Below are 12,329 nucleotides of genomic sequence, written 5' to 3'. Positions count from 1 at the left end.
CAGTACGTTAGGGACTTTGTTCCTGATTTCTAGACGCGGAACAGGACGAAAGGTATGTAGTACTGCTGAGGCAAAAATAGCTTTAATTAGGTTATTAGACATACTTTCAGGTAGCGGGCAGGCTTTGAGGCTTTTTAGGTAATTCATAGATTAACAGCTACATTAGGCCAAGCAGCACTCACTCAGGGGTTCAGGTAATGAAAACACCTGACAGCCAAAGGCAACCTATTTAAAGTCTCCATTGCCTGTGCTTGAGAGAATCTCCCTCCATACAGGCAGCAACGCCGAAGTATAGGCGCTGGACAGCGTTTTCTTCGTACTCATAAACCCAGACGTCGTAGAATGACACAGCTTTCCCATTTTTGAGTTAACAGCGCAGTATGTTATCGGAAACAACAGTTTCTTCTGGTAACACCTACAAAACACCTGCTTTGGAAGTATTTCTCAGCTTAGGTTTATAATAAGCATGCAAAATGACAAATCATTTTAAAGATGCCTAAGAAAAAAAAAGCAATGTAACATTTACTTTGGCATTTTTCCACTTGTATTTCTAACACTTTGTTTCCAAGTCCCTCTTTACAATCACCTACCTTGTTTTTTTCATGACAAAGTTTCAGCAAATACAAGTTGGCAGCCAAAGGTTTTCAAATACTTGTTAACTATTTGATATTTAAGATTTTTTTACGGGCATGACAACTTTGGTTGTTCACTCCCTCCTTTCCAGTAGCTTCTCCCCCCCCCCCCCAAGAAAAATACAACACACTGGTGCATTTATTTAAGGCTTTAGTCACTGAAATTGAACAAGTAAATTAGTTGCAAGGGAAAATATTCAAATATAAATTTGGTAAAGTACATTCTCCTCACAGAGGACTAACCACATGCCACAGACCTGTGTGCAAAAGAGAGCCTATTTTTAGAGCATGGAAGCATACCCTAGGGCAGAGGATTAATATCAGAAGTTTCAACCTAAAAAGATAATAAAATAACATGAAATTAAGCTCTGGAAAACAGAAGCGCTAACTACAGTTGTCTTGTCAGTCATAGTTGTACATCACTACCCCAAAGCTATTACAAAAGCTCTACTAGGCTTCTCCAATTAATATGACTAATCCTTAGCAGGTAGAAGTCAATGTAGCTCTACTAAAGTCACTGCAACCCGTGACTTCAGGAGAACCAATGCATCCTTAAGTGTGGCTCCAAAAAAGCTACTGCATGTACTTGTCACAAAAGCATGGCAGAATAATGGCAGGATTATTTAAATAAAGATGCACAAATACTGAATAATACAAGAATACAAAAAGTATGAACGTCACAGAATGTTAGTTCAACAGTACTGGTATTTCTAATCAACTGTAATTTTTAAAAAGTCTACCATTCAGTACATACTTGAAAAGTTACAGCAGAACAATAGATTTATAAAGAGATTTGTAGCAGTTTTTACGTAGAAAATACAAGTTATATCTTCCAGTTTATATTAGTCTTAGCAAATTTCATACAGCCTTTGGTTTCAAACCAATACAATGCAATTAACGTTACAGTGCTTGCTTAGTATTCATTAGGAGAGGATGCTGTACAATTGAAGGAGAAAATGTGAAAAACACGTGTACCAAAGTACTGTATTATAGAAAGTAAAGGCTGAAGCAAAAATACTCTTGGGTATATCCTGTACATCATGTAAACACACATTCAGAATAGTAAACAGGCTAAAATGTCTTCCAAGCCTCCCAAACAGTTACAATATAGCATACATACATACATATATATATCATATATAACATCATCTTTAGGAAATGTAGCCCATTACATCCTAATTCTGTGCTTAACTCATTTGCAATTCAGACAATACATTCATATATTAGCAGTACATCTCATTTATTATTTTGAGTTTGCTGGTTGCCATAGACAAGGACAGATCAAATCATACTGAGCCTTGCTTTTAATTCAGATACTGTAAGCATATAAGCAACGCTCAACTGTTCAAGAACCATCTTTCTTGTTACCAAAGCTGAGAATTTTCAGATTTATGTATAGTAAATCAAGCTAAAATTCTGTTCTTTGCAGAACAGTAGTTTTCCCAATTATTTTTCATTAATTGGGTAGAGCAAGTAGTTAACTCCTATTTTAAAAAGCAGATATGAAAACTAGCAGTAAGCACACCAAAAAAATTACTGCTTGTATATATAACATTCAGTCTCTCTACTTTTAGAGTTTTGGATAATAACACTTTGAAAAGAGACCAAATTTTTTGAATGTTGTAAGAAGCAACTTACTTGCTCACCTACAACAAAAAAGAAAACAAAAAAGTTTATTAATTTTGCAATTTATCAAAGTGGCTTTTAATAGCATTGCAATATATGCAAATCCACTGTAGCAAAATGTTATAGATTAGTACTACCATGAATTAGGTATTAATGCAAGAAATGAAGCTTAAGATGTTTGTGATTATATTTTTAAGAAAGATCTCAGTGCCTCATGCTAAGAATTCCTTCTAGCATTAAACCTTCCTCACTTCTGGGTAAATCATGACTGACTATCTTTCTTCAAAGCTTCTAGTCTTTGTAGTAAAGCGTTTCCAAACACCTCTCGATATGCAGGGCTGAGAGAGTCCAGTAAGGAGTAGACAGTTTCATGGTACGGAGTTTGCAATCTGTCATCAGTCTGATCAAAATCATAAGCTACTACCTGCAACAAAGAAATCACTGGTTAAATTTCGATGGTTAGGATCACCTTGCAATGGGAAACACATATCGCACCATTTAACTTTGCCAGTCAGGGTAGTACAGTGCTGTGAGAACAAAAGATACTGGACTTAAATCACAGTCTGTGCTTTCTACTATGGGGCTTAGTGGTAATACAGTATTTAGACAGTTTCAAATACCTTTTGTCCAAAACCCAAAATATTAGTAAAATCTATCATTACGACCTTTGAAAAGAAGTCTTACATCTAAATGTTTGCACAAAAAATGCAAATGGTACAAAAAGGAGTTGTATACATGCTGTATTACTGACTTATGTAGGTACCCGAGAAACCCAAAGGCTGACATGCTTATAACAAACTGCTGCTTCAATCTTCATCATTTTGTGTCGCAAATAAATGCCTGTTTTTTCATCAACTTCCCTTCTTGCTTTGTTGGAAGTAACTAGTTAAAGTTCCACTTTCCAGGAGAAAACACGTAGAGCAGGCTTTTGTAAAAGTACAACAGGAATATGTATGCCGTTTTGGTGTCAGTGAAGTATTTTTCTAGGCACCTTTTGAACACAATCATTGTTCAAAACAAAGAGGCTTAAGAAATTATAAACAAATTAGTTTACCCTGAGTCCTGCTTCGGTGAGCTCCAGGCAGTATCTGTTCCTTTCCCTGGTTTCCACATTAATATATGCCACATCCTCTGCACAGGGAAGGGTTTTTGAGACAAACATGTTGCTGACAGCGAACAGAACATCATTCACAACAGCTTCGGCTTCTAGTCTCATATCTTTCACATCTGTTCCTTCGAAGTCTCTATAATCAGAATCCTCTTCAAACCCTGTATTATTGGGTAACTCCATAGGATTGCAATCAGTCTCCATTCTGCATATGGAAACATTTATTTTAGATTTATCATACCACTACACTCAATATATATTAACACTGTAAAACAAGAGTTATATCTTAAGCAGACGTATTTAACATTGTCCAAAAAAAGAAAAATGAGAAACACGGTGACTTCCAGAACTCAAAACCAGGACGTTGAGAACAACTGCTCAGGAAGGTTACAATAGCACCTAGAAGCAGAATCACTAAAGCTGCTGCTTCTTATGCAAGTAACTCGCATTCTGTTGTATAAGACTCTGTTATGATTCAGCAGTAATTAATTCTGCACTTTGCTGATCCAGAATGCAGTAGGAAGACAAGTCATGCCTGGAAAAACTGAAATCAATAGCTGTAGAAAATAAAAACCTATTGTTGGTGAATTTAAGAAAGACTTAGAAGAGTCTGTGAACTAAATGGCTTGTCAGAGACTATACCGACATACTAACAGCAGCTTTTTGTTTACAGTCACTAAAGAACAATTCTTTTATTAAGCTTTCGTGCACAGCTGTCAATACATTTCAGAGGCATACATAGCTGGCCTTTGTAAGCAAATGTCAGCAAAAAGGGACAGACTCCGCGGGGGTTCCCACAGCGGCCCCAGCACTTGCCTCTCAGGTACCGGCGTCGCCATGAGGCCCGGGCTATCTTACACCACAGGCAAACCTGCCTACGGCCAGCCGGGAAGGCCCCCGCGGGCGCTGCCCCCGGTGCCCTGTGGCTGAGCGCTGCTGCCAAGAGGGACCGGGGGCTGGCAACAACCGACCCGCAGCACGCAAGGCATTCACGGCACGGGATTCGCCCCTCCCTGACGAATCCCACCTTGCACCTACAAACAAATTCCAAAGAAACCGAAGGCGACAGGGGGGTTGGCTACCGAGCTGCCCAGCCTCCCCTCCGCGGGGAGCCGCTGCGATGTCAGGACAGCAGAACGGCCTCGGATCGCACCCGCGCCCCTGCCCCGAGCAGCGCCGGGCGCCACCCCCGCCGGCAGCGCCGCGCCCCGGAGCCCACCTACCAGTCCCGCCGGCGGGCGGCCGAGGCCCCGCCGCCCGACCCCGAACAGCTCCGGACGCAACGGCGCCTGCCGCTCCGCCCCGCCGGCGCAGAGCGACCCGCCCCGCTGCCTCCCCCGGGCCGTTCGCTGAGAGGCGGCCCCCACCGCCGCCTCGCCCCGGCGCCGCCCGGCAGCGGAGGCCCCTCCGCCGCGACGCCGCCCCCTCACGCACCTCCTGCGGCCGCTTCCGCCCCCGCCTCCTCCGCTCGGCGACGCCACTTCCGCGCGGACGTCACGGTGCCGGTGACGGCGTTCGGCGGCGGGGGGGGGGCGCGCGCGGGGAAAGGAGACAAACATCGCGGATCGGCCCGGCCGCCCTCGCCGGCGGCGGAGAGCTGAGGCGGGGGGCCCGCCCGCCGGACCCCAGCCCCTTCCCCCGCTCCGCGCACCCTTCTGCCGCGCAGCGCGGCTGCGGCGGCCCCCTCCGCGCTCGCGGGCCGCCGAGAAGATGGCGGCGACGGTGTCCGAGTGAGGATGGAGCTACCTGTCGGCGCCTCTTCGCCCTGAGGGGAGGCAGTGCCGCCCCGCCGGCGGTGCGAGGGGCGGCGGGGGCGCCGCCTGGCAGCGGGAAGCCCCCGCGGTAGCCCGCGCTGAGGGCTGAGGCTGGGCCCGGCGGCTCACTTCCCTCTCTCCGCCCGCTGGAGGGGCCAGCCCCGGCCCCGGCCCCGACCCCGTCGCGCCGCCTGGCCCCGCGGCCCCCGGCGCGCAGCCGCCATGCCGTGGCCTTTCTCGGAGTCCATCAAGAAGAGGGCCTGCAGGTACCTGCTGCAGAGGTACCTGGGCCACTTCTTGCAGGAGAAGCTCAGCCTGGAGCAGCTCAGCCTGGATCTCTACCAGGGCACCGGCTCCTTGACGCAGGTTCCTCTGGATAAGTGGGTAAGAGATGCCGGCGCTTCGCCCCCTCGGCTGCTGCTGCGTCTGAGGGACCAGCTGATTCCCTGCCCCCGGCTGCCACCCACTTTATTTTCAGTACCCAGCGTCCTTTATGTAAAAAGTTGCAGCCATAATTAGCATTTCATCCAGGGAACTCTTCTCTGATATGTGAGCACTTAATAAATGCTCAGATTTTTTTTTTTTTTTATGGATATGTTTTTCTAGCCGCACTTTGGTTTCGTTACTTCTAATTATGAGAAAGGAAACAAAAACTAAAAGAAGGCAGTAGCAGCTCATATTTCAGAGAGAAGGAGCTAGTGTAGCCCAAACTACTAGAAATTGCTACTGTAGTTACTGAGGAGCATGTTTACTGACTGCTGCTAGAGATGATAACATATAGTAATCCCTGTTCTGTCTGCACTTCGTCTTCATCTTGGAGGCATCTTAGTTCTTACTGAGCTTAGTCCATGCAGATCTCTAAAAATTGTCCCCTAGTCTTGAAATGGTGAAAGTGCTTGTTGACATGGAAAGCTGTTTTAGCTAGAGTTTGCTTAGCAGGTGAGCTGTCACGCTTTGAACCAGCTGAAGCTTTTTTCCAGTCCTGGCATGTATGGGTTTTTTTATATATATATATATATATATGTATGTGTGTGTGTGTATATGTGTCTATACACACACGTATATGCATAATTCCAGCCTACTGTAGTAATCCAAAGGTCTGTGTCCGTGTTTGTAATATTTCATAAAGTTTCTTGGGTTAATTACCAACTGAATTCTACCTGCCAGTCAAGTGACTGTCATGAGGAGCCTTAAGCACAGCTGTGCGTCAGTCATCGACTTCCAGGGTAGCACAGATGATGAACTAGGTACACAGGCTTATTGCTTTACAAAGTACTTCCAAAGCCCATTTTTACTATAGTATGTTCTGGTATTAGGCCATGCTGGGTACGTTTTAAAATACTCATGAATATGTAATGTTTTCAAATAATGCTTTTCCAGTTGTTTGTGTGAAAATACGTTTGAAAGTGGCAGGAGACAGACGTTTGTAGAAATGCTCGACATTACCAGTGTTTTAGTGTGGGGTCTTTTTGTTGTTTGCTTGTTTGTTTTCTTTTCTGGCTGTGTCTGCAGCTTGTTTTGTGTGGCAGGCAGTAAGGCTGTCTCGCTTTAATTGAATTATTATGCCCTCTAGTGGGTATCACAGTACTCTTCACTAGTCGACGTGACATTGTTTAAAATGTAAATACTTTGAAACAGGAGCGGTTATGGACCATTACTAAATGAACATTTAATTTTGTATACGCAGTGATTAAATGTATGTACAATAATCCTTAGGTTATCTTCCCCATTTGTAGATCAGCATTTTTCTTTTTGGCTTGTAAACAGTGACATGTTTGAGGCTCTCTGCACGTGACTTTCTCATGTATGACAGATTGCAAAAACAGATGTCGCGGAAGTATTATAGCTCCTTTTTTTCCCCCTAGTCATTGTAAGCCTGTTCTCTATGAATCACCAGGATGACTGTATTTTTACATATTATCTTATCCATGTTTGTGGATATTTCTGTTCATCTTAATATTGTAGATATTTTAGACAGTATTGTACACGTTTATAGATTATAGAGATATGTGGGAATACCTGGGGCTATTAGTGTAACCTCTTTGCCTCTGGGGACCTGGACCGTCTAGAAAAAACAAAATGTAACCCATGATGTTTGTGGTTGAATCTTAATGTACATGAAATAGTAGTTTCACTGCTAGCATTACTGTGATTTCAGCTGGGGACTTTCAGTCAAAAACGTGGGAACAAGTCCTGATGTGAAGACTGTGCTTCAGTTTTAAAATTTCACTTGGACTGCTCTAATTGCTACTTTCTAGGAACAACTGGCTTGTTTATGAAGTAATTTAGCTATAAGAATACTTGAATTTGTTTACTTTTAGATAGTAAATTTCTATTTCAAAGTAATAAGGAAGGTACTAAAATACACTAATTTTTATTGCCGTGTACATTGGTAGCAGAAAGACATCTGAGATCAGATTTATTCACAATAGCTTTTGGTAACTAGCTTACTTCCTGCTATAGCAAATTATTTTGTAATGATTCGAGTAATTTAAATGAATTGGTGATATTTTCAAATATGGTTTTCATGCCAAATTTTTGCCTTATCTTATGCTATTACCACATCTATAATTCTTACATTTAATTCCAAATAAAGTTCTAATATCACTGAATTTTAGTTGATTATTCGATTCTTAAATAATTTCCCGATGGAACTGTTTGAGGTTCTGTTTTTTTAAAGTTGGTGTCTTTTTCTTCTGCTTGAGTGGACTTTGGAACAGAAACTAGAAAAGCTGAACAGGCAAGCAAACAAAATTCTAAAAGCAAAGTTATTAAGAGCATAAGCAGAGCAACAAGTTAACATGACGGGAAAATTGCACCTGGAGACATAAGAATGAAAAATGTAATTTTCTGAAGACTTTTTTGTTCGTTTTTGTTTTTAAATTATTCTATATAATTATAACAACATTTTAAATATGATTAAAATGGAAAGCAACTTTTAAATCCTTATTTTTTAAAATACTTTTGAGGTCGACTTTATGCATTTTCTCAGGTAAAATCAGTGGCCCTGTTTAACACAGGAGGGTCAAAGCCACTCTTATTTTGCCAGTTGAAGATTATGTCGTAGTATTACAACCATAGTCTTTAGTAGGGTCTTGTATGTATTAGAAGGTTGCACTCACCAAATTTGGTATGTGATTTAGATTGTTTTTTGTTTTATTAAAGCAGCCTAGATAGTTCTTGTTCATTAGTTTGAGTTTTAACTAAATTTTTGAATCAGGGCACTTGCATTTTTTTTTTTTAAACATAAATGCGAAGAATATGCTTCCTTTGAAAATAGGCTCTTTGGACTCTTTATGGATGTAATGAAAGCTATACAGCGCAACCAGTGTCTTTTCTGAGGATTGTGGAAAACTTAAAAATCCCAAGTTAGTTCTTCAGATCTGGTGTTCCATTTGTCTCATCAATTTCACTTGCTCTGTATGATACTGAGGGCAGCTTGATTGTAGTTTTGTTCATAATGTCACTATAAAGGACTGGATTAACCCAACAGTTTCTGTAGAATATTGTTCTATCCACTAAGCTTCAATTTTTGAATTAGTGCTGAACATTGAATATATTAAAATACGATTTAGAAATGGCAGGTATGTTATACATCATGATTACATGATTAGTCGGTTCCATTGTGCCAGTGTCACAGAGAAAGCTAAAATCAACATTACATTGAAATTGAATGCTAGTGAAATACTCTTGCCAAGAAACCAGGTACTTTTTGCGTTTTTACTGTCAGCCTGTTTTCAGCTTTCTACAAGTACTGCCAGAGAAAGAATAGATCAACTTGTGTCAGTACTGTAATATTTATAACAGTAAGATAGCAGAATTTTTTGGTATAGTGCAAAAATACAGGGTGTACAGCTACCACAGAGAAATCTGTATTGTGCTGAAAGCGAAGTAATTATTGTGAAACAAATTATGATGGAATCAAAATACTTAAAAGTGGCCAGCTTATTGTCTTTCTGAGTATAATTCATTTTCTGGTAGCCTCAGTATGTTTTAGCTGTTATACTCAAAATTATGGATGTGATTTTATTTTTCTTTTTAATAATTATTATTTTTATTTTATTTTCTTCTTCTAGTGTCTTAATGAGATCCTGGAGTCTGCAGATGCACCTCTGGAAGTCACAGATGGATTTATCCAGTCAATTTCTTTATCTGTTCCATGGGGGTCATTGCTACAGGATAACTGTGCATTAGAAGTAAAAGGATTAGAAATGGTCTTCAGGCCAAGACCAAGGCTTGGTAGGCTTAATTTTTAATTTTGGAAAGGGAGATTCTTTGCAGTTTTTCAGAGGCAAAAGGCTGCGCTTGCTTTAGTCAGTCCTTAGTCTTATTTGAAGTGCCATTTAATTTACATACATTAATGAAAGCGAATGTAATAAAAAAAGAAACTGTCAGGTGTTAGTCAGTTGGTTGTCAAGTGTTTCTCTGTTGGTTGTTGTTCTGTTAAATAACTTTAAATGTTTATAATGTTCCTACTGTTGTATCTCTTCTTCCAAAATGCTTCAGACATATTGAAATGAAAATAATACTGTGTGGAAAGGAGGTTTTGTTAGCTAGGTTTTTTGGGTGTTGTATGCCAAGTGCTGTTAGTCAGCATTAGTAGCTGGCTGTTAGGTGGCAGTAAGATAACACAGTAGTGTAGGACTATGAGGTGGGTTACAGTGATGTTCTGGCTTTCTTCGGCAACTTTAGGGTAAAAGATGCATCTTCTTGTATATTTGGAGAACAACTAATACATTTTAATTGCTATCACAGTCTGAAATAATGACTTTTAAATACTCTAAATACTTACTACCTTTTACTGTAATGCTGAGAGGATTGTCTGAGCTCTTCTAGCTGAAGAGCTAGAATCTAGCTGGTCTATAGACTGTCCTGGTGATAAAATTTCACTAACTGCCAAACCTCTATACATTCTGTTAAGATGTGTTGTTATAGTGCGTGTAGGACATTTAGTGCATTTTTAGTGTGTGAAAAATTTTGAATGAATGTCTGAAGGATTTTAATTAGTTTTCCTTTTTATAGTGTAGAGAAGATGGAAGAAAATATTTCTTTAAATGCATCATAAAGAAGAGAAAAAATTCATAAACCCTATTTTCTGTCTTTTTCAAGTTACCTTAAGTAACTTGCTTATATATACTCTGCACTTCATTCTTATTTGTTTACCTGGAACTAAATTTTGAGCTGTCTTACTTTCTGATGTAAGATTATTTCTTTGAAACAATGGTACTATTAGGAGGAAGCTTTATTTATTCACTTGCATTGGTTTAGTTCTCTTTCATGCACAGAGCTTTGCAATACAGTAGAAAAAAACCTGTGATGCTGGTTTTATCACAATTTTATAGCCACATAGATGTTTCCAGACCTGAATGCTAAACTGGAATGTTTTGCCTGTTTAACATGTTTGTATTTGTGCTTGTTTTACTTTTGTTTGTCTATACTAGAGTGTTATAGTTGAAGTTGATTAACTTTTCTAATCCAGTTTTATAGTATTTGCTCACAATGGGCTTGGCATTAGCTGACAGGAATGCACTGTCAATTAAGTTAATCTGGCTGCTAAAAAACTTTTTCAGCTTAATACGTGCTGTGCTCTTGGATTTTATTATGTTCTTAAGGCAGGTCTGTGTTAGACATTTAAAACGTGTTCTAATATGCTAAGATAACATCTTAAACCTTGTTTAGTCTTTCCCCATCTAGGATATGTTTCAAATGGAATAAGAAATCTTAAAATAATTCTTAATAAAAAAGAGTTATTTTCTTGATTTCATTTTGCCAATTATGCCTGCAAAATCATGCCAAGATAATAAAAGTACTGGAGAAATTATTCACTTAAACCAGCACTGAAGATTGGTTACACTAAATCCTGGTTTCATCTTGTTTATATTGAGTTTTCAAATACCAGACTCTTACCTATGCAATATAAATAAAGTAATTTTAAAGTAGTAAAGTGTATAAAGAGAGATTGTAACTAGGTTTGTTTTTAAGTACGACTTCTTACTAAGCTGTTGAAACTTTTCTGAATGTGCCAAATGCATTATTTCATTTTGTCATTATTGTTTCAAAATGTTCAGGATCAAATTTATTAAGACTTCTCTTACTCCACAGCATCTGGGTCTGAGCCTATGTATTGGTCAAGTTTTATGACCAGTAGTATGCAGCTTGCAAAAGAGTGTCTTAGCCAAAAATTGACAGATGAACAAGGAGAAGGGTCCCAGCCTTTTGAAGGACTTGAGAAATTTGCAGAAACTATTGAAACAGGTATGAATTAATGATTGAGATCTGAATGAACATTTGAGATTAAATCAGTTTATGTTGTGTCTCAGTTTCACAAAATGGCATTTCATTTGCCACAACTCGTCTCACAATTTTGACTTGTTACCTGTAAAATTTAAACAGGAAGTCTGGATAATTGATCTTGTTTTCGAAGGCAGGGGGAACCGCATTTACTTACTAAAATATGTGTATACTTTCCTCAGTGGACAGAATGAACCCTACTTCAGGGCAAATTGGTGTTTGTTTACACCAGAACAAATCCAGCTAAATCAGTGCTTGAGTGATTGGTGAGATGCCTTGGTTTTGGAGGTTCCAATTTAGTTCATCACACAAACTTAGATTGTTAGTGGTGATGCTGTTGAGGGAGAAACAAAGAACAGCTTTTCAGCTATTTTTACATAAAGCTGACATATTACAATATATGTATCTCAATAATCACACCACGTTGTTAGAAGTACTTCAGAAACTCTGGATTTTGGTGGTGGTGGTTTTTTTAAGTGGAAGAAACTAAGGGCTTGTGACCACACTGTGCAGTGGAGAACCTCGTGCTGCAATGTCTGAGCTAAGGGAAATGTTTAAAATCGGTTCTAGAAATAGAAGTATTCAGCCAAAGTAGCATGGTGTTATAGCAACGTATAGGAGTTCAGACATGGTGCACAATGAAGCAGATACTTTCTTTGAGGACCACCCACACTGAGCCATGGAACAACTTGGTCTGAGTTGTCACTTGCTCAAATATATGTGCATTAAAGGTCCATTGCTTGGTGTGGATGTACATATCAGACATTTAATAGTTTACATTGTCACTTGATGTCATTACATTATTAAACTCAATTGATTATATCCACTGAAATAAATATTGAGAACTTAACCAATTTAACATGGTCTTTCATTTTGTTTATAAAAGTTGTTGTTGAGTAACTTGACTTAAATGCTTGC

At 39.8% G+C, this 12,329-nt stretch overlaps 2 protein-coding genes across 10 annotated transcripts in view; one reads left to right on the top strand and one right to left on the bottom strand.

The window, feature by feature from the left end:
* Positions 1-766: 766 nt before the first annotated feature.
* Positions 767-5,527, bottom strand: GSKIP (GSK3B interacting protein). 4 transcript variants are annotated; one of them, XM_087747653.1, is made up of 3 exons: positions 5,391-5,527; positions 3,313-3,571; positions 767-2,682 (listed from the first exon to the last, which is right to left on the bottom strand). In XM_087747653.1, exons 2-3 carry the CDS (start codon positions 3,568-3,570, stop codon positions 2,521-2,523), a joined length of 420 nt encoding a protein of 139 aa, XP_087603779.1. In that variant the 5' UTR covers position 3,571; positions 5,391-5,527; the 3' UTR covers positions 767-2,520. The 4 variants fall into 4 exon arrangements, with proteins under 4 accessions (XP_087603779.1, XP_087603780.1, XP_087603777.1 ...); XM_087747654.1 differs by having other exon boundaries at positions 5,406-5,525; XM_087747651.1 differs by lacking the exon at positions 5,391-5,527 and adding an exon at positions 4,801-4,925.
* Positions 5,342-12,329, top strand: part of ATG2B (autophagy related 2B) — a 49,815-nt gene continuing 42,827 nt past the window's right edge. For all 6 annotated transcript variants that reach the window (XM_087747646.1, XM_087747643.1, XM_087747645.1 and 3 more), the window contains exons 1-3: positions 5,342-5,504; positions 9,197-9,359; positions 11,223-11,375. In XM_087747646.1, the coding sequence (XP_087603772.1) occupies positions 5,343-5,504; positions 9,197-9,359; positions 11,223-11,375 (478 nt within the window). In that variant the 5' untranslated portion in view covers position 5,342. The remainder of the gene's footprint in view (positions 5,505-9,196; positions 9,360-11,222; positions 11,376-12,329) is intronic.

The sequence above is a fragment of the Nipponia nippon genome, unplaced genomic scaffold (genome assembly GCF_047370975.1).
Source record: "Nipponia nippon isolate SJK-2023a ecotype South Korea unplaced genomic scaffold, ASM4737097v1 scaffold_11, whole genome shotgun sequence".
In the NCBI taxonomy this organism is placed as follows: Eukaryota; Metazoa; Chordata; class Aves; order Pelecaniformes; family Threskiornithidae; genus Nipponia; species Nipponia nippon.
Note: the sequence above shows the minus strand (reverse complement) of the source record. Positions and strands in the feature narration are given on the sequence as shown.